This window comes from Salminus brasiliensis, chromosome 3 (assembly GCF_030463535.1).
Source record: "Salminus brasiliensis chromosome 3, fSalBra1.hap2, whole genome shotgun sequence".
Taxonomy (NCBI): domain Eukaryota; kingdom Metazoa; phylum Chordata; class Actinopteri; order Characiformes; family Bryconidae; genus Salminus; species Salminus brasiliensis.
In genome coordinates, this window is record NC_132880.1 from 43,342,624 (window position 1) to 43,364,431 (window position 21,808).

General features: G+C 40.9%; 1 protein-coding gene and 1 long non-coding RNA gene across 3 annotated transcripts in view; one reads left to right on the plus strand and one right to left on the minus strand.

Moving 5' to 3' along the window:
* angpt1 (angiopoietin 1) overlaps positions 1 to 17,907 on the minus strand; it is an 85,440-nt gene extending 67,533 nt beyond the window's left edge. The window contains exon 1 of one of the 2 annotated variants that reach the window (XM_072676300.1): positions 16,852 to 17,907. In XM_072676300.1, the coding sequence (XP_072532401.1) occupies positions 16,852 to 17,229 (378 nt within the window). In that variant the 5' untranslated portion in view covers positions 17,230 to 17,907. The remainder of the gene's footprint in view (positions 1 to 16,851) is intronic. The other variant, XM_072676299.1, reaches the window with a different exon arrangement.
* LOC140552199 (uncharacterized) overlaps positions 16,927 to 21,808 on the plus strand; it is a 111,600-nt gene continuing 106,718 nt past the window's right edge. Inside the window, exon 1 of the long non-coding RNA XR_011979305.1 lies at positions 16,927 to 17,253. This is a non-coding gene — a long non-coding RNA (uncharacterized lncRNA). The remainder of the gene's footprint in view (positions 17,254 to 21,808) is intronic.

Below are 21,808 nucleotides of genomic sequence, written 5' to 3' on the forward strand. Positions count from 1 at the left end.
GCGGTAACTAAAAATCTTGTAATCTAGTACTTTATCAATTGGCCTGACATCTTGTACTTTAGGCTATGAGTGATGTCACACCCAGTGGAAATCAAAAGGTGATTTGTGGATTCCTCTGCCAGCTCTTAATTCCATCAGTGATGAATGTGATTCATAAGGCCTTCAGTTCTGCTTGCGACGTCCTAATAAATGGGAGTGTTTGTTTGGCTGTATCTGCTTAGATACCATGGGAAACAAAATCCTGATTGGTCAGTTTTCTGATTGGAGGTTCCAATAGCCCTTTTGTTGCCTTCAAAATGTATAAATGAACTGTTTAAATGTAAGAATCATTTTATTTAATAAACTTAATTTTAGACTAAAATTTAGACTGACCACTGGCAGTCCTGAGGTGCATCAAAGTGCTAGATCCTTTCTGAAACATATGTGAACCATTTTGAATGCTCCACATATGAACTGTGAGATATTTATATATCTTTTTTTTGAGACATACAAGACTACATGTATATGCACCAGCTTAAGGGCTGATACATTACTGTATTAGCTCAAGTGAAGAGGTGAGGGATCAAGTCAACGTAAACAGTGACTTCAGCAGCAGAACTCTGCAATCTGACGCAATTCTCTTATCAAATTCAAAAAATAGGGGTAGATAAAGCTGTTCATAAATCAGAGCAATAAAATAAAACACTGACCATATCAAAGGCATGATGGTTTGCTACCCATTTCAAACTAGGATTTAGGTAGTGAGCTTCTCAATGTTCTTTATACCTGCTGAAATCATTTCAGTGTGCTGCTGCACACTCAAAGCACAGTACAAAGCACAGCTATAGCACATAGAAGCCATTGGATATATATAGATTTACAGCCTTGTTGAGACATAATAGACTACATCATGTTTTGGATGGAGTACTGAAAAGATTGAGTAAAGACTCTGAATCTTGTTTGTCTGCTGTCCAGACTACAGAAAAATCCTGTATAGGAAAAATGCAGGGAAATGAAAGGTAAAATGTTTCCAATGTGTTCATTTTAGTGTGGGTTTACCAAATTAAACCAAATACACAAGAGTCTGCACTCAATTACTCACATTTCTCATGTGAACTGCTTTGTTTCAACTTCTTGTCTATGTTAGTAAGACGGTACCATTTAGCATTTATGCAACATGAGCCGTTAGAGGCAGCAGCCACCAATTAGTGATTGCCTCATGTCCAGTATGTGAGAGTGTGAATAAAAAAACTGACTGCAAGAGTGTGTGTCTGCATGAAACGAACCTGAAGCCCCATTATTCCTCCTTCAAGAACAGCTTCTTCACAGAGCGACTCTGTGGGGCTGGTGTCGCCAAGGCCCCCTCCTTTCTCGAGCCTCGGCCTGTGTTTATTTTTGCTTTTGCAGACTGAAAGTGCAGCAGAAGTGTGTATACACACTGTGACAAGTAGGGGAGAGATCAAATGAGCTAAAGCAGCCCCAACAGCGACAGGCTTCGTGGCTGCAATACCAATTCAGATGGCAGGATGGAGGATAAGGGCCAAATTTCCAGCACTGCTTATAGTATTATGTAGTCATAACAATGATTATGCGTATTATAAAGGTGTGATTAAAAGCTACCTGGTTTTTAGATGGAAGTGATCACTTGCCGGGAGTTAAAAAAAGCCCTGAGGCGCAATCGGTTAGCACGCGGTACTTGTACAGCATTACTTGTGAAGGTATGCTGAGGTTGTGAGTTCGAGCCTCACCAAGAGCATAAGTTTGGTGGTTGGTGTGGTGCAACAGATAACACCACTACCTGCCACTGAGCTACCACACTATGTGGGAGGCTGGGGATCGAATCCCGGTCTGGGTGACTGTGCTGCACTACATCAATAAAAGTCCTTGGGCAAGACTCCTAACACTGCATTGGCCTCTGTAATACGAGTAACCTTGTAAGTCACTCTGGATAAGAGCGTCAGCTAAATGCCATAAATGTAAATGTAAAAAAGGGCAAATGTGCAAAGCACAGAGGCAATGGTGGAGAATTTCACTTTGCTTTCAATGCTTGTAAATGGGTTATTTGCCATTTCCTCTTGGGGAATCCCCAGCGCAATATTAAGGGCTGTTACATTACTGCATCAGCTCCAGTGAAGATTGTGAAGAGGAGAGGGATCAAGTCAACATAAACAGTGACTTCAGCAGCGAAACTCTGCAATCTGGCGCAATTCTCCTATCAAACTCAGAAAAAAAAGAGGCAGATAAAGCTGTTGATAAATCAGAGCAATAAAATAAAACACTGACTATATCAAAACCATCATGATTTACTACCCATTTCAAACTGGGGTTTAGGTAGCACGCTACTCAATCGTCTATATAACTGCTGATATTATTTTGTTAATGCTGCTGCACACTCAGCACTCAGCAAGTCAGAAGACAAGTTTCTTAACCCTGCCTTGTAATTCCCAATGTAAGTCGTATACAATATTGCAATAAGATACAATTAAAGCCCCATTATTTGTGTCCACAAACATTTGGACATATACTGTACCACAGGACACCTTCAATAGCTCTGTGGAGCCCATGCCTTGATGGCTCAGAGCTGTTTGGGTAGGTCAAGGGGACCTACACAGTATTAGGTAGGTGGTTTTAAAGTGTATAGGCCTATGGCAAGTACGATCAGGCTGCAATACTGTAGGCTATGACATTCAGATGAAGATAGTGACCTTTATTCTTAGGATATCAAGCAGATGCTTATTCCGTATGGCAGTAAGAACACATTTGTGGGCAGAGTAGACTAGTAGATATGTCCACTGTAGTTCACCAGGCCCTCATTTCTCAACACTGCCAGTCAGGCTTCATAGAAACAGGAGGGCATCTGCAAATAGCACCAGGCCCTTGCTCTCACTGTAGATGAATGTCTAAATACAGTTGCACTGGCTTGGCAGACACTGTGCAGAGATCCATTCACAAACACACTCCTCTCGCTGACAGGCTCTATGAGAAATGTGTTACCTTCAAAAACCCCATGTTCCATCTGTATTATCAGGAGGAATGTGTTCCGAGATTTAGAGGCTGCGCCATGAAGGCTGATACCTGTGCCTGTGCTCCTATTCATTAATCGTTTTAATTAAAGCTAAATCCTGATGACTGATGGCATTTTGCTCTTTCATGGTGACTCTAGAAGCAGCTTCAGGGTAGAACTTCTCAGACTTTATTGGAACTGAGTCCAACCCTTACCAATGCTGCTAGAGGTTTAACCCAGACCATTACTATAAAGAGCCCCCATCACGACTGCAATTGAGCCTAAATTGCCACCAGTTGCGGCCTTTTTGAAGGTGCAGTCGTTTTCCCCCTGTGATAGTATAATGTGGGTTGACCTTTGGCACCTGCCATTACCCTTGAATCATACTCTTTGAGCTGAGAGCAAGGGGGGTGTGAAGACCACCTCTTCATTGCCAGTAATTATCAGCAGTTGGTCCTGCCCACCATGCCTCTGGTACCCTGCGGAATGTGAGAAGCCTGGACGAGGGCCAGCCAAAGCAAGTACAATGCTGGCCTGGATTCAGAAGCAGTTCAGAGCTTAAAGGTGACAGAGGAGATGTTTCATTCAAGGCATTTTTCTGGTCACAGGTCTAAGACACTTAAATACTTTTAGAACAGGATAGAATTTCCAGATTTACTGAATGTCCAGGATGACTGTATTTATAATCGATTTATACAGGATGAGACATATGCACAGCTTAGGTTGCTTACAAGTAGAAAAGTATTTTTACATTTATTGCTATTTCTATTATCGTAACCATCTACCTGGCTAGCAATCTTCAGTTAGCAGTCCTTTACATTTTTATTCTTTTTATTTAAATGTACACTATACGAAAAAAGTATTGGAACACCTGTTAATTCATTGATTCTCCCAAAATCAAGGGTGTTAAAAAAAAGAGCCTGCTTTTGTTGGAGTAACAGTCCTTACTAGTCAACTGGTCAGTCAAAAAATTATTTTATTACTATAGTAGCAAAAAAAATTAAATATGTGCTTCAGGTTAGTGAAAAGAACTTTGTCAATAGCTTGTTAACTGGAGATTTTGTTGCTTTATCAGTCCGATGGGAAACTAACAATTGCTTATGAAGCTAAATGCAAATTGCAATCTGTGGTCATCTCTGCACACCAATGTGGCTTTCAGAGGCAGAACTGGAAAATTCCTACTGTCCCTTTATTTACATGTTCTGGACATGCTGTGCCAAGCAGTCTGTTATTAGTCATTTTGTATGCCAGTTTAATGGGACTATCATATAATTTGCAGCAGTTCTCGAAGCCTAGTATGTCCTATAAGCCTGTTTTTCAGTATGTTTTTTTACACAACTTCTGTCTGTGTTTCTTCTCATTTCCATACTGTTAAGATACTGTGGGATTTGTGTTTAGCAGAACAACTGACTTCTCGACTCTCCTCCTGCCTCTACTAGCACCAACTAGCAGACTTATTTGTCAACTAATTGACTAATCCATGCAAAACTGTGCAATTTCCATCAGGAAACACCACTGCTATAAAAAGGTTAACCTGGTCCAAAAAGATGGATGGCACATGTCAAACTGTTGTCCACAATTGCTCAGACCCAGGGTTTTTCCCAGCATAACACCACCCAGATAATCGCAGTCCCTCCACCAGCTTGTCTTCTTCCCTCAGTGCATCCTGCTGCCATTAAACAAGCAAAGAAACATGTGTTTTATGATAGGGGCTTTTATTGGTAGACAGGGGTTAGCATGGGCAATCTAACTCTGGTTAGATTCAATTGCGGTCCAACACAGAGCAATTCAATGTACAATTCACTGTGTATTGCAAAACAAGCCTCCCATTACCATCATTAACCAGTAGCTGTTCTGTTGTTTTATTCCAGATGTTCATAGCCCACTGATGGGCCTTAAGTGCCCGAGACACTGTCATCAGTTAATCGTACGTCTCTCACAAGCCACTCTCAGTAGGTACTCACCACTGCTGACCGAGAACACCAAACAGGCCCTGCTGTTTCAGAGACGTTCTGTCCCAGTCGTCTGGACATAACGATTTGGCCCTGGTCAAAGTCATGCAAGTCTTAACAACCACCAATTTTCACCTTTGAAAACAGCCAACAGTCTAATGTTATCCAGTCCATAACATGCACTGTTGTTGCAAGATCATTTACATGATTTGCGTCATCTGTGAGTGGTCATAATGTTTTAGGGTCATCAGTGTATACTGTTGTATTTATTTGTTATATATTGTATACTGGTGTATACATTTTTCTTGAGCATCTGAGAGGGTAAAACCTGAAAGCTCTTTTCTCACAAGATGGAATATCTATTAGTGAGTTAATTCAGACATGACTGATACTGTTTATCTCTGTGGAAACGGAGTTTACATCTACAATTCAGTTTATAGTAGGTAACAGCACAGAGTGAGGAATGGGGAGTCCATAGATAGCTACTGACATGACAGATTCTAACAGGGGCCAAAATCACAGGGATACTCTGCTAATAATTACATCACCACATCTGCCCACATGAAGCTAATCCCTGTCAAAGACTACTGTTCCAGCTGCAGAGCATCAAAACCTTGATAATATGGATTTGAGATATGCAGCTGCATCCAACAGCAGGTCCGTGAGAAGTAAATCAGGGTCAGTGCACAATTTAACTGTACTTGTACAAGCCAGCTCTGTCAACCTCCAGTTACAGTAAATGTCACTAAAGGCATTGCAGCTACTGGAGTGTTTTATAACCACAAACATCTCATGAGCCTTGTTCAGATTCGGTTAGTTTATCAGGAGGAATAAACACATTTCACCTGTCCCCAGTCGTTAAACTCTCACATTCAGACAATCGAGTTTAGTACCCGAATGTTTGCATCATGTGGTCACATGATTACTCTCTATTCACAAGATGGGGATTTCATTGGAGAAGAGGCACTAGAGTATAGAAGAGATGATGGATATATCATCACAATCTCTTATGGATACATGCTCTCAAAGACTAAATATGGTGCAAAGCAGCAGCCAAAAGCATTTTTTTCCAATGCAAGTCAACATCTGCCTGGAAAATCACAGAGATGTGTAATGGGATAGGACGCGGATTAGGCCATCACTGAGTTGAAGGTGCCAAAGAATGCATTATCTGAGGATCCCAAGTTGTGTTGATGTATAAATAGTAAGATTGTGACTTGTGACTAGCACAACGTTACAAGCCTATTTACCATAGGTTATTTTGCCTCAGAACAGTGAATGGCTCACCGAAGCCATATATTAAAGCATAGCTTTAACACCGTCACAAAAACACTGTGATTATTAGCCAGTGTCTTACTGGATAGTGTTGTGGTCCTTTCGTTGTGTCCCCTTAGCGTAATGTGCTTTTAGCAAGCTTTTAGCCTCTCCTCTACTCACTTCACCAGGTTTGACTTTCACAAATCATACTGGTAAAAAAAATGTCAGTTAAGGCAGTCCAGTTTGTTTTTAAGGCAACAGACAATGCCAAGAACATTTGGTAAAAGCTAGCATTGGCTAGAGTTAGCTTTTAGCCTAGTTCTGTTTTGCTTTCCCTGGCTTTTGCTTTGTTACAACGAGCCACGATCATGAGGCCTGGTTCCTGTAGGAACCCGTATTCCCAGAACTAGCAGAGTCTGGAGGTGATCTCCAGCTGCTCTCCAGTATCAACATCACCATATTCTCCTGAAGTCGGCTTCACGTTTTACCCTTTCGCCAGCTTTGACTAGGTTTTTGCTACTGGGCTGGGCGTATGTCAATTTTGGGGGCACAAATATAAGGAGTCAAGACTGTAATCTATGAGTTTGGGGGTTTTGGGATCTTCCTGTTTCCCAGCCCTTATATAGAGATGCCAAATTTTCTTTTTAAGGAGGATAATACATACAACTAATACAATAAATACATACAATAAATGCAGTTTAACATTCTAAGTGAATAACTGCGGGTTAATCTGCTGGTAATTTTCTCAGAGGAGGAGAAAGAAGCAGAAAGACATGGTTGACATGGTTAATAAAAATAAAGGGGAAAGTACTTCGGGACCCCACGGGCATTTAATCCCTCTCGAATAAGCCTATAATCAGAATTTCTGTACTTGGCTACAGCTCATCCACTTGTCCAACTGCCTTGTTATTTTCAGCTCAGAAGTGCCTCAGTCTTTATGTATGGCGCACTGTGTTCCACTGCACTGCTTTCTCCCTCAAGCTTAGATTCAGAAACTAATGTCTTTCTAATTCTGATCACAATACAGTATTGGTGTCTGTGAGTTGGTGAGTTTTCACCAGTTGTGGAGTCCATCAAGCATATCAGCAAGCTGATAAAACACACTACTCCCAGAGCCCTGAAGGGAAAAGAAAAAAGACCTGTGGCTCAGATACAGCACAAGTGCTACTCAAACAGAAATGTGAGAAAGATAAGAAAATGATCCATTTGTCACTCGAAGGGAGTAACATATAATTCATGCACTTCCTTGCCTCTCTCTCTCTCTCTCTCTCTCTCTCTCTCTCTCTCTCTCGCTTGCACACTTACTCGATCGACCCCTCCTCCTCCGCTTCAACCCTTCATATGTTTTCCCACAGGCTGGGTTACATTTTTGCTTATTATTTATCTGCCTCTCTTTCTTCAGTGACTTTGCAGTCTGGCCTGCCAGCTTTCGGCCGCTCCCTTTTCATCTTCAAAATGTGGGGTTTTGATCTGCAGTTGTGGAAAAGTTGAAGGAGCTGAACTCACAGATAGAGTCCCAAGCCTCGGCACAAGCTAAGGTGGAGGAAGGCACACACACTCGCAGCGGAACATCTGCACTAGTCATCCGCACTGGGACCAAGCTCCATAGCAGCACACACAAGAGGGGACAGCAATCCCTGTCCCACAGAGTGGCTTTTATGCATGAGATTAATATATATCAGATGGTGCTGGGTCTGACGAACGAGGGAAGACAGCACTCCCAAAGGAGATGACTATGAACACACTCCAATTCTTGGTCCGTGAGTGCTTACTTACTTTGTTGAGATTTTTCCAGGAAATATAAAAGTTCCTAAATATGTCTGGACTGGAACGTACGGTTCTAGGAACCCCCTTTACACTCCCACGTCTCATTTACAAACATGGTTCTTCACAGAAACGTCCGCCAACACACTCAACAAGAGTGGTTCTTATGTGACATTACTCCAAAAATTCTTTTTGGAGTCTTTATTTTTAAGGCTCCAAGCTAAAATTTTATGATTTTTGCTGCAAATAAAAAGGTTCTTGGATATTTCTTAGCTGGAACGTACGGTTCTAGAAAATCCTTTCACACATCTCATTTACAAACATGGTTCTTCACAGGAACGTCTGCCTACACACACTTTAAAGAACTGAGAGTGGTTCTAGTGTGACACTGCTCCAAAGAATTCTTTCTGGAACAGAGTTATTTTAAGACTGTAGAATAATGCAATGTTAATTTGAGATTTTTGGCTGTAAATTGAAAGGTCCCTGAATATTTCTCAGCTGGAACGTACGGTTCTAGCAAAACCTCTTTACACTCTCACATCTCATTTACAAACACGGTTCTTCACAAAAAACTTTTTAAGAAATGAGAGTGGTTCTTCTGTGACATTACACCAAGGAATCCCTTTTTAAGACTGTAAATTACAATTTTAATTAATGTAGAACCTTTATGATAAAGTAGAAAATGATCTAAAATGTTCTCGGTTGGACTGCATGGTTCTAGAAAACAACATTATCTGGTATAAAACTATACAGAGGTTGGTTGGATTTTAAAAAGGTTCTTCACCCTCACGCATCTCATTTACAAACATGGTTCCTGACAGAAACGTCCACCAACATGTTCTTTAAGGAACGCAGTGTGGTTCTATTGTGACACTGCTCCAGAATGGATTAACATGTTGGTTTGCTTAGATTTTGAAAAGGTTCTTCACATCTCACTTACAAGCATTGAACCTTTCTAATGTTGAGATTTTTGCTGTACATATAAAACATCTTACAAGGTTACTCGTATTACAGAGGTGGGCCAATGTAGCGTTCGGAGTCTTGCCCAAGGACTCTTATTGATGTAGCGCAGCACAGTCACCCAGACCGGGAATCGAACCCCAGCCTCCCACATGGTGTAGTAGCTCAGTGGCAGGTAGTTATCTGTTGCGCCGCACCAACCTCAATCTTAGTTAGAACGTATGGTTCTAGGAAACACCTTTATTTGATATAGAATTATGTAGAAGTTCATTTCTCTGCAGAAGCATTCAGTAACGTTCTTTACACAGTTCTTTTTGGAGCCTTTATTTGTGAGATTGAAGCATAAAAATGTTCATTAATGTAGAACCATAATATTCTGTGATGGTGCTCTGAACTTTAAAAAGGCCTTTACCTTCACACACATCTCATTTACTAAACTAGTAAAGAACCATCCATTGGAGGTTCTTCAGCAGTAGTATTAGGCGCAGATGGAATGGGCTGAGAATAACGGCTTAGACATTTGGTTAAGAGCATGATGTTTACAGAGAAGAGAAGATTTACACCCCTACACCCCTTTACACCACTCGGAAATGAGGCTGATCCTCGGAATCTGACTCCATGTGCACAATAACGACTTGAAGCGCTGCCTGCGCTGAGAGCCACGCTAGCGTCCAAACAGTCATCAAACTCTCAACGTAACCTAGGATAACAGGCGAACCAGAAGCCGAAGTGTTCTGACGCTTCAGTATCTTCAGCCGATGTGCCTACACTGACTCTTCAGCTGAACAGCTGAAAAGCTGGGCTGTTGCAGGCGGACGACGCTCTGTAGCATTGTTGAATAGTAGCCCAGTCTTTATTTGAAGTAGCCGTCCAGTCTCAGTACCAAGATTAGATAAGAAATACCATATTGTGGAACACAGACGAGCACAGAACCAGAGCAATACATCTGCGCATGTTAATGAACTACTTAAAAAAACAGATGTGGTGTATAGAGCGATACAGACAGTATATAGAGATGCTAATCTTAGCTGATGTTTATCTTCACCGCAAACAAAAAGGCTGAAGGTTCTTCAAGGTCAAGTGCATTTCTTGGCTCATAACAGTATACCTTGTTTATGTACCCTTCAGAGTAATGAATTTGAGTCACTGGAGAATGGGGTCAGGTTTCTGTGCCACTGAACATTAAGACATTTTCAAGTTAGCAGCACTATCACTAGCAAAGATGGATGGATCTCACCTGACAGTCACCTTGCGCCTTTATTTTTGATCCCCGAGGTAACACGGGGAAGAAAAATTGGACCCATTAAAGAAATGAATATGCTCCAGGGCACCGGGAAAGCCAAACATATTTCAGGAAATTCTCAATTTATTCGACACACATTCTGGTCGGGCCTTGAGCGAAATGCTGTGACGGGAGAGATAAGTGAAAGGCTTGGTGCACCTAAACAAATAGAAAAATGATGCTGCAATTAAACCTAAATAAATGGCAAACAGAGCGCATGCTAGCACATGATTAATTAAAGTGATGCAGGAAATTTAACTGCATGAATGCTTGATGCTGATTATGCAAAGGAAACTGGAGAAAGTCGGAGTCTGGGTACATAAAGGAAAGGGAAATGAAACCCTACCATAATTCTAGAGCGAAGTGTCGCATCTTGATGCTTTGTTGACCCTTTATCAGCAACATGACCCAAAACCGGCCTACTCTGTCTACTGACATATCATACCCAGGAAAGCCTTTTTTCAAAACTGCCTAGCAGGCTGACACACTTCTACTAAATGTCCCTCTGGTCCTTCTGAAAAATCGAGAATGCGCACGACCCTGGCTTTAATTTTCACATCCATTTTCCAAAAGATTTGACAGTGCCGTAACGTATTTTCTTACATATTCCCCTGACGCGCTAAGTAGAGTGTTCTGTTTTGCTTTCACCTCATGTAGGGATTGAATTTGAGGGGCAGACACATTTCACTGGTGCTGTGATGAATGTGCCACTATTCTGATTCCTTTAAAAAACAGGAAGGAAGAGCTTTTCAGTCTGCCGAGTGTCGGCTAGCTCTGCCTCCTTGGGTTTGTTGGTCTGCCTCCTTGGGTTTGTTGGCTTTGGCCAGCGCTATCAGCAAAAACAAACTCTTATACAAAGGAAGTCACCCCTAAAATAGCTTGGTCCTGCGTTGGCCTGGCTTTTTAGGCATTCTGTGTGGCCTTCAGATAGTCATAAAGACGGCAGAAAGAAGGCCTTGGGAGAGCGCCTTTGTCTAACTTTAGGATTACCCTTTCTTTGCGCTGGCTGCCATTGGGCCGTGTCTAGGGAGAAGCAGAACAATGCAGATTTTCATACAACCGGGGTCCGAATGTGTGATTTTAAATCAAGAGAGTAGTTTGGCAACAGGCACGGCCGTTGGAAACTCAAGCTTGTAAAACGTTTTCTCTCAACACAGAGTGTGAAGATCTATCATTTAAACTCCACTGAGGACTTCCACATGTCCTCGAGGCAGAAGCAGCTTTCACCCTGAGTGAAACGGAGCTAGGGCCAAGCCCCAGTGTCCCACTGAATTCCTTAAGCTTGAGAACAAACTTTGACTGGACATGCTCGCTTCAAGCTTACTAGGTGATTAGATCTCCTAACAACTAATATTTGAAGAACAACTCAATTCGTATACGTCTTCTTATGACAGGTGTGATAAAGAAGCTCTGGCGGGTAGTGAGGAACGGCCACAAGTGGTCACCATACTGTAGGGATGTCCAGTGACCCGGGATCGGGGGCCGATCCAGGCTTTTTAATGGGTTGGGTATCGAATTTCAAGGTTCCAATCCACTCCCGATTTTTAGGTTTGCTGCAGCAGAATGTCTTCTGGCGTCCTCTAGGCAACATTAATAGACCTCAGCTGATCCTCAGCTGCTACAGACAAACTTCTAATTTTTTAAAAGCCACCTTAGCAACAAGATAGCAACAAAAGCTAAAGTTGGCCTCTAATTTTAACTCTCCATTCCACCTTAAATAGTGCTGCAGTTACATTGTGTACATTTCAACAGCAGAAGTCACTGCTGCATTATTTAAGGTGGAACAGAAAGTTCGGGGAGCAGGAAAGCTTTAGCTGTTCTTTTTTTTTTTTAGCTTAGCGTTAGCTCAGAGCCTCCCAGAGCAGCAGGTAAAGAGTGAGCTAGTTAATCTGTAAGAAGAGGAGGATTTAAACTCTTCACTCTTCCAGACAATGTTTTTAGTATGCTAATTCACACACTAAGTGATTTGACTAAAGAGTTTTAAAGGAGCTGGGAACTGAATGGTCTGGTAGGTCAGTCAGACTGTACTGTAAAATATCAAACACTACAGTTTAAAACAGTTGTTTAAAAAGTTGCTCCTAGCACAATTGTAAATCAGATTTCACTGCTGATTACCATTGAGTATTAGCATGTATCTAAGTAAGAAGGGCTGTATTATTTATAGAAACAAAAAAATCTGATAGATTGGATTGGTATCGTCCGACAGTTAGCATTAAGAGATTTGGCTCAGATCAGGGGTTAAAAAAACCTTTGAACGAGTTTCCAGATCCCTAGATTAAACCGCAGCACTCTGTCTCAGGCCAATCCCTTCTTCTATGGTAATCCTTGAACAAACAGAAGCCACCTCTGACTGGGCCAGCGTGTTATCAGGTTCTTCTCTTTTCCCGGCACAACAGAATTCCAGTGAGGGAACGATGTGCCCAGCCGAGTCATTCTGACTCGACCCCACGCAGACCCCCTTCTGCACGTCCAACAACAGACCGGCCACTATCTGCTGTCTTTCATCAGGCGATGGATGGAGAGGTATTAGGACCACCTCGGCCATCCAGCAGCAGTCAGGACTTACATGATTAAGATAGATAGACTTGCCTGGGACACTTAATCTTCTGTGATTAAGTATGTTGACTGAAATATGTTAACTGCATCCTCATGTTCCACTCGCACAATTAGGTTGAATTAGCAGAGTGGGGTTTAGCGTTCTCTAATGCAGCCCTTAGTTGTGCAATTGCCCCTATGAAGCGATTACTTTGAGAAATGTTAGTTTACTTTATCCTTGCTGGAACAAAGATGTGCAATTGAGCGTATGACCTAATATCACTCCTACTGCCTACTGATGTTTCACAAAGGCTTGGGCTCAGTGAGGAAAATGCTCAAACAAAGGTTTGACTGCCAAAAGATTACTGAGGTTAGCAAAAACAAACGTGTAATTATGTTGGTAAAGTGCGCTTAACTAGATATTAATCATTTCTCACTTGTAGCTCATTGAGAGCATTAGAAAAGAAGTTCTGTTTAAGGGCAGGTTCTGAACTTCGGCCTGATATCACAGTTGCATTTATAAAATGGTGTGTTCTGGAGAGGAGATATTATGGTGGACATATATTATGGACATGGCCTAAACATTATGTGCACTCTACAGATAGACTGTTAAAAATAAAGGTGCTACAAAGGGTTCTTTTTATGTTTTCATAAAGAGCCATGCTGAAAAAAGACATGTAGGTGTGAGTGTGAATAACCTCCTAAAGGCTTACAGAACCTTCACTTGACTTGATGTCAAGATTCTTTACCAATGTAAATCACACATCTCTATTACAAACATGCCTCTTAATGGAACCAAAATTGGTCCTTCTATGGAACCATTCAAAATACCCTTTGTGGCCTATTTGCATTGGTAAAATGATGTGTTCTGAAGAGGAGATATCATGGTGTGACATGGCCTAAACATAATGTGCACTCTACAGCTAGATTATTAGAAATAAAGGTGCTACAAGGGGTTCTTTGAATGAAGAACCAGTAGAAGAGCCAGTTTTGGTTTCATTACAAGCCATATTCATAAAAGACATGCAGGTGTGAGTGTGAAGAACCTCTCAAAGGCTTACAGAGCCTTCACACAGGTGCTACAAAAGGTTCTTTGAGTGAAGAACCAGTTTTGGTTTCATAAGGAGCCACATTTGTAAAAGGCATGTAGGTGTAAGTGTGAAGAACCTCTTAAATCACACATCTCTAGTACAAACATGGCTCTTCATGGAACCAAAATTGGTTCTACTATGAAATTGTTCAGTGTACCCTTTGTAGCACAGTTCAGAGTGTTCAGTCCCTTTTTCAGAGAAGAACAACGTTTCAGCATTCATAATTTTTTGACGCTGAAACTAATAGAAAGACGTCAGTGGTTCAGATGTAAATTGCATGTAAATACTAATTCATTATGCTACTAGATATGTGATGAACTATATAGCAGAGCACAGTGATGATAACAACTCTCGACTCTTAGGGTTAGGAATGGTAGTTTTCAGCCACAGTAATGCACAGTTCCGTCACCCTTAAAGACAGTAATAGAAGTGTGTGTATTTTAAGCGGAGATGAAAAATGTTAAAGGTCTTCACTGTGTTTCTTAGTGTGAGTATGGAGGTATTATGGCATTAACAATGTTGGCACAAGCTCTCACACTCCCACAGAGGAAGTAAAGCCTCTCATTAGTCTAGAATCTAGCCCGTAGTCACTTTTAGCACGATAAGGGCTAATGGAAGATTCGGCTCTAGCTACAAATGTGCTTTCAATTGCAAATGTTCAGCTTAGAGATAATCCTAATGAGGTATAACACACATGTCATGTCTAGGTACATCTCAGACATCAAATATATGCAGTTACTATACAGCATTCTGCGCAGAAGCAGGAAGAAAGACATAAACTAGTTAGTTAAGCCCTTGCATGCGTTTGAAATATAATAAACACCATGTAAGTAGGAACAACATATAATGGTATAATACAAAATACTACCTTTTTAAAAGTTTTGGAAAAGTTTTGGAAAATGCCGTCAAGAAAATGAAAGATCTGGGGGGTTATTCTAGAGTTATTTATCATTAACTATATACCACAAATAGCATTATATCATGTACATTTAATATTTATGCACTATAACATGTTTACGACGTTCAAAGATGTTCGTCAATGTGGGATCAATCTATCAAGGCATGTTCTACACCTACTACCTACTTTAACATTTACAAATGTTTACACAGTGTTCTGAAAACATATACAGACTGTACGGGCACTACCACTGAACTTTTAACATACATAGATTACTGTTAAACATGCCTACAGAACAGTATGGTTAATGTACTGACTATGTCAGGAATAATAAATTACAGTATCCTAAAACAATCCATCACACAGTTTCCCAAATAAACCGACACATCACGGCAATTAATCATAAGTTATGTGACGTTTTCCTTTTTAGAAATTCTGATACCAATAAACCATAAATGGGCTTAATGAAAGCATATGGTTATGGTGTTTATCTAGTGCACAGAGGTTTTAGAGATAACCTCTCTTCTCCAAGAATATCGGAGCCATAAACCAAATTCATCATCAGATCTTTTCATTTGGTCATTGTTGGTAAGCACGTTTTACAATGTTATGAAGAATATGACAAAACTGCAGGAACAATCCTAATCAGCTAAAAACTCTGAATGAATCTGTTAAAGCAGAACACACCACTACAGCTAATGGAAGAAATTCTTGTTTTACATAATCACACTTCAGGGAACTCACAGTTAAGCTTACGCCTAATAAAAAAGTAATTATCTTATTATGCCAACAATCTAAAAAAATGAACTATAACAATTATAATATATATATATATATATATATATATATATATTATATATATATATATATATATATATATACACACACACACACACACACACACACACATATATATATACACACACACATGTAACAAAAGCCTTACACCTTACATGACTTTTTATTGCCGTTTTGGGGATACAGTATATATGTTTATAAAAACCTCAATGTATCTCCAAAATATCAATTTTACAGGAGAAGGGCTAATATTATGTCAAAAAGTGAAAAACTGCAAATATGAAGGTCTGAAGGTATTTGCCTGACAGCGGCAATCTATATCATATGATAATTGTTATATGAAAAAAATAACACCTCGTTATTGGTAGCTCAAAAGCATCCAAAGAATGCTAATTTGACTAAAGTACATAGTTTCATTCTGACTCCCATGAAGCAGCGTCATGATGAAGGAAGTGAAAGTTTAAAGAGGAGGTCACAGTCCCCTAACTCTCGTCTCCAAACGCTCCCGGGGCTCTCCTTCACTTCCTGTCATTAAAGAGACAGCGTACGAATAGTTTGCAGGGTGAGCGAGTGACCAGCACCCGCACGACGTGTGGAGTCCACCTGGACATCTGTGAAAGCAGGCACTGCTGAAGCGAGACGCCCCTGCCAGGCAGTCACGCAGTCCGGCGCAAGCAACAGGGAACGGATACAGACGCAGCTCTGCGCGTATAAATCAGCGGCTCTGACACCTCAAGTCACAACTGTAACGCCATTAAAAAGAATGAGCTTGGGAATGAACCACTTGTCAGAGCATTGCAAACACTTCCAAAGGCTTACGCTCGCAATTTGCTCTCTGGCTGTGCTTTTTCGCAAGCCGTGACCAGAAATATCAAACACATAATCTAATATCTTTCTGTCAACACTGGCAAGATCAAACCCAGGAGGAAAGAAGCTGCTAAATCCCACAGTCATATAAACAGAGAAAGGCAAAGGGGGTCAGAAATGCTAGCAGCAATAACTTGACGTGACTGCAGCAATAAACTGGCTTTCCAGGCACTCGTTTGTCTGTTACACACACATAAAAATAAAAAAAACTTGGCTTGGAAATATGCTTGCTGGGAATTTAATTGCCATGGAACCTTTGCATGATTAAACTTTACCCTTGAACCCGTACTTTTCGTACTTGCCCACTATAGTTTTACCTTTGCACATACATTTCTAAGCAACCCACTCCCTGCAAGCAAGGGAACAATTGTGGGCAAGCAAGCATGACTCACTCAAATGGAATATCACCACATCCAGTTAGACTGAACTCAGTGAATCCTAAATACAGACTGAAATAGCCTTACCTTCTGTAACCACTGTGTGTAGTTCTCCATGATGTGCTCCAGCTGCTGGATCTTCTGACTGGGGAAGTCAGGCTCGGGTGGAGGGGCATCTCTCTGCAGTGCGTTGGCATTGTACTGGGTACCTGCTTTCGTCTCCCGGCAAGACGTCCCACCGTTTCCGTCACCCTCCGGAAGGATGAAGGTGTAGGTGCACTGGCCGTGCTGGAGCCGGTGGTACCTGCGGCTGCTGGAGCTGCCGCCACTGCCGCTGCCCGTGCCGCTGGCCTTCCCTGAGGTGCCCCGCGACCCTTCGTCCGCTTCTTTCTTCTGCTCACAACCGGCCACCACCAGTAGAGCGGCCAAACACACAGCGCGGCAGGCGAGCCTCCACCAGAGCATGGCAGTCAGTGGTCGGTGAAACAGGTCAGTGATACAGGTCAGTGATACAGAGCTTGGTCTTCAAAGAAGCAAGGTCTCTTTAAGGGCTTCTTTGCTCACAGGTTCTTCTTGGTCTTCTTGGGTAGTCCTGGGTCAGGTGATGTTAGAAGCGTCCGAGAGAATCCACGTGGCTACCACCATATGGGTTGTCCAGGTCAATGATGCCAAGCTTGTCAAGCAGGAGCTCTTTGAGGGCTTCTTTGGTCAGAGCTTCTTGGTCTTGGCTAGTCCAGAATCAGGGGATATTACAAGCTTCTGAGAGAGTCCTTTGGCCTGGGGCATGCGGTGGATATGTCCATATAGGACATCCATGGGAAAGAACTTGTGGAGAACATTGCTGGTCCAGTCCTACACCTCAAACTCCTGAGGTGCACCTTGGCTGCCCAGTTTGTCCTCTTGAAGAAACAAGTGACCTCTTGAAGAGTTCTGTGCACGTGTTGCACATTGACAGCTTTTATATGGTCACAGCTGTGCAGCTGAGGCTTCTAAAGCAAGGCTTCCATGAAGGTGCAGCATACAGAGAGAGTGAAAACTGTGTCGTCAGACCTCCTCTGGTGCTCCCTCGCCCTTTCTCTTCCCCCCTCTCTCTCTCTCTCTCTCTCTCTCTCTCTCTCTCTTTTGGTGCCGCCTCTGTTCTGTCTGTGACCAAAGCGACTGCGTAAGATTCTTTGCTGTAGGCTTCTAGCACGCTCTGTGCCTGCCCCTCAGAGTGACTGGGGAGGAATGTGTGTGTGTGTGCCTGTGTGTGTGTGAGAGAGAGAAAGGGAGAGTGAGGCAGAGAGGGACCCCAGTGCAGAGGATGTTCTCAGCGTAAGGATCGTTTTACAGGCTCTCTGACCCCAGGCTTGTGTGGTAGCCCTGCCTCCCATGCACTGGCCCTGCTGCGGCTTCTCCATGAACCAATACACATGAAACACGCAACATACTCACACCCGCATTCCACACACAACGTGTCTTGATTAATTTTCACTGCAGAATGTTCGCAAATTTGTCATTTCGCATTAGTTCATACTCTTACTTTCCCTGTAATTCTATATGCACAGCCACTTAAAGAAAAACAGCTCAAGCAATTCATCTATCTGACTCCACCATCACCATCAGAAACTGTGAGAAAGTACGAGACGCCACATGGAATGTGACATTGTGAAGTTTTGCTCATATCAGTGACCAAAACCAGTGGCTTTTTCTATTCCTTTCTGCTATTTTCAGGAAAACAACAGTAAAACAGCTCGAGCCTGACAGATGGACTTGCTTGGCCACAACGGCCTTTTCCGAGAGCGGTACTGTGGTTTCACTCGTAATGGACAAGCCTAGTATTTGTTTGGGGAGCTGTGATCCTAGATCAAGAGTTGGAAACAGTAACAGTCAGGATACCTTGGTGACAGACAAGGGGTCAGAGGTCAAGTTCCAATTAAGGCTTCCTGCCTTCACACCCCTCCTCCCGCTCTCCTCAAGAATCTTTCTCTGCAGATAAAGGCCTGGGACGCCTCTCAGTGATGTGCCGTCTGCTACGAGGAGACGTGGTGCATTAATTCACGCCGCCCTCCGCGCTCGCGCTCTCCAGCTCGCATGGAGGCGGCCCAAGATAACGGGCCCAGAATATCCCAGGACCAGCCTCGGGCTAAAAGCATGTATAAACATTTAGCTGAGATCTGGTGCCTGACGCCGTGCCCCTGTGGCCAATCTAGAGCCTTCTGTCTCGCCACAGTATCTGTAATGAAATTTGGGACCTGTTACGTAAGCTGTGCAAAAATGGCCAAATCCCACATATCATGACACTTGGTCACTAATGCCGTAAAGTCGAAGTTGAAGGATTTCAAGCTTGCTCGCAATGGATTATCCTAGAGTAGCATTAAAAGACTATACATCCAGTGAACGATAAGCTTTTATCAGTTTTAACTGGACACCCAGGAGAAAATTGCATTTTACAGTGTTTTGGCTAAGGCATCCCAGCCTGATAAGCAGCAGAGGTGGTCAGGGAAATGCCCAAGCTGTCTATATTTACACCATCTTAATTGAGTTGAACAATGTGGGGTCTAAATTTCGCACAAGAATGTAAACAGAGAAATTTCAAGGAATAAAAACATCAGTGCTGCTGGCTTAACTGTTGAGGTGCCAAAGGGTTACTTAAAAATTCCAATATTCCCACTTTTACTATGCATGGAGTTTACATAAATAGTTGAATATTAAAATATTAACCATTTCCCACTACAAAATGGAATTCATTATTATATAGGCCAATAAACCACCTAATTAAGTAGTTCTGAATAAGTCATTCATAAGCTATACATTACAAATTGTGAGAAGCATTATATCCTTCTAGGTAAAAACATAATGACCCATAGGAATTGCAGCTTTAGTACATCAACAATAATGAATGAATGAATGAATGAATTTATTAATTGATTAATTGAACACTCACATTAATCAAGAACTACACTGACTACAATGCAAGCAAGCTAGCTGACTTATTCTTAAGGTTGTGTTATAAACATTTGTAGTCACTTCTAAGGCCTTGCAAAGTTGATTGCATTAAATTAACACATTCAAAGACCGAACTGGTATAATAATATACATTACATTTTATGTTATATCTTATATTATGGAACACAATTTCTGGGTTTATTTAAGACATTTACTATGTTCAGTAAATCCTGAATTAGAAATTAAATGAATGGTTCACTACGTATCAAGCTTCATTCATTATGTCCTTTATTAGTTAATAACAGGAGGCGTATTAGTTACAATACAATGAATAGGGTTTAGTTATAATAATGCACAATAAACCCTTTGTTACCACCCTGTTATGTAATTAGTGCAGAATAGAGCTTTCAGCACCTGAAATGTCTTTTACACAACATACAAGCAGAGAAGAGGGTAGAGAAGAGGGTAGCAGAGAATACAGGAGTTTACAGGATAAACTCCTGTATTGGACACATACTAAGGATTTATTTCTTGCAACCAAAATACCATAATTAGATATGGCTAATTAAATAATTAGTGATGGAGATGTAATACTTAATTTGTGCTTTTCATCTATAATTAGTGACGAGTCAAACCTCACTTTAGAATATGAAACACTTCTTGATGTATTAGTGGCATTAACTTTTTAACTCAACAATCCCACAAAATGTAATACACCTGACACTATCTAGAACCCACATTAATCGAAGGCTTGCTAATTGTAAACTAATAATTTTTACATTTAGATAATAATTTGTGCTCAATAAATTCCATAACAGGGTGGTAACAAGGTGTTTAATGTTTATTATTACAATCAAATTCAATTATTAGGGATTTTCACATAACAGACCTCTAATGATGTAAAACCTAAAGGTCTTAATGTATACATTTTAATGCATATTGAAAGAATACTAAGAATAAAATGAGAAATATCAAATTCAGCCTTTACTCAACAAGGAATTAGACCTTAATAAACCTCTTATCCCTGTTCCTTAAAGTGCAATCTGAAATGCACTAAGCTACCAGTGTATACCAGCTTCATATTAAAAAGGGCAGTTTGAATAAATTACACGGTTGTGTGGGCCTCCCTCCTCGAACCTTCACTGTTTTGGTGGAGCGGAGACATGGCACAACATTTACTCTCAGAGCCTTTTTTTAGTCAATTGCACAGCTGAGACAGCGCCAGATCACCATTGAAGCATTTATACGGTTAATTAGCAGGAACTAATATGTCATTCCAGCACATTCTCTGAAATTCAATAGGCCAGTTCATCCATGTCATAGCCAAAGCCTGGCTCCAACAATTCTCCAGGGTTAGTTCATCACTTCCCAAAGGAATTATGCGCATTCCACAAACAGCTTCATTCAAAGCTGTCACTCTTAAGGCACTTAACATCTCATTTGATAGTCTACCAGACCTGGAGAGATAATTACATTCAGTTGTGGGTGGCATCTCAAGCGCTGTGACAAATAGTGGGAGGTTGAATTGAGAGGTATCGAGAGGTATTAGCAGCTTCTATGCAAGATCATTTATAGAACAGATTTGTAGACAAGAAACAGACTTTTTGACATAGTTTGAATCTGGCAGTTGAATGAAAATGATTGAATCTGAAAATGTTGAATGGATGATTGAATGATGAATGGACCAATAGAAATTCTCCAAAAAGATTTGGATTTATGTATGACAAGGAAGATCTCAATAGTATAAAAATAAGCAATAATGATAATAGTAATACAATTATTATTATAATTTTTAAGAATGATTCATAAATACAAAATACAAATGACACAATGTTTTTCTTGTGCTAATAAGTTTGGCACATTTATGCATTACAAGGAAGATCTCAACAACAACAACAACATAATAATAATAATAATAATAATAATAATAATACTAATACAGTTATTATTACTATATAATAATGAATAATAACTATAAAAATAATTATTTTCTTGTGCCAATAATGTTACACATAATGGTACATTTATGCATGATGAGGAAGATCGCAATACTACTACTACTACTACTACATATAATAATAATAATAATAATCATAATAAAATTATTATTATTATT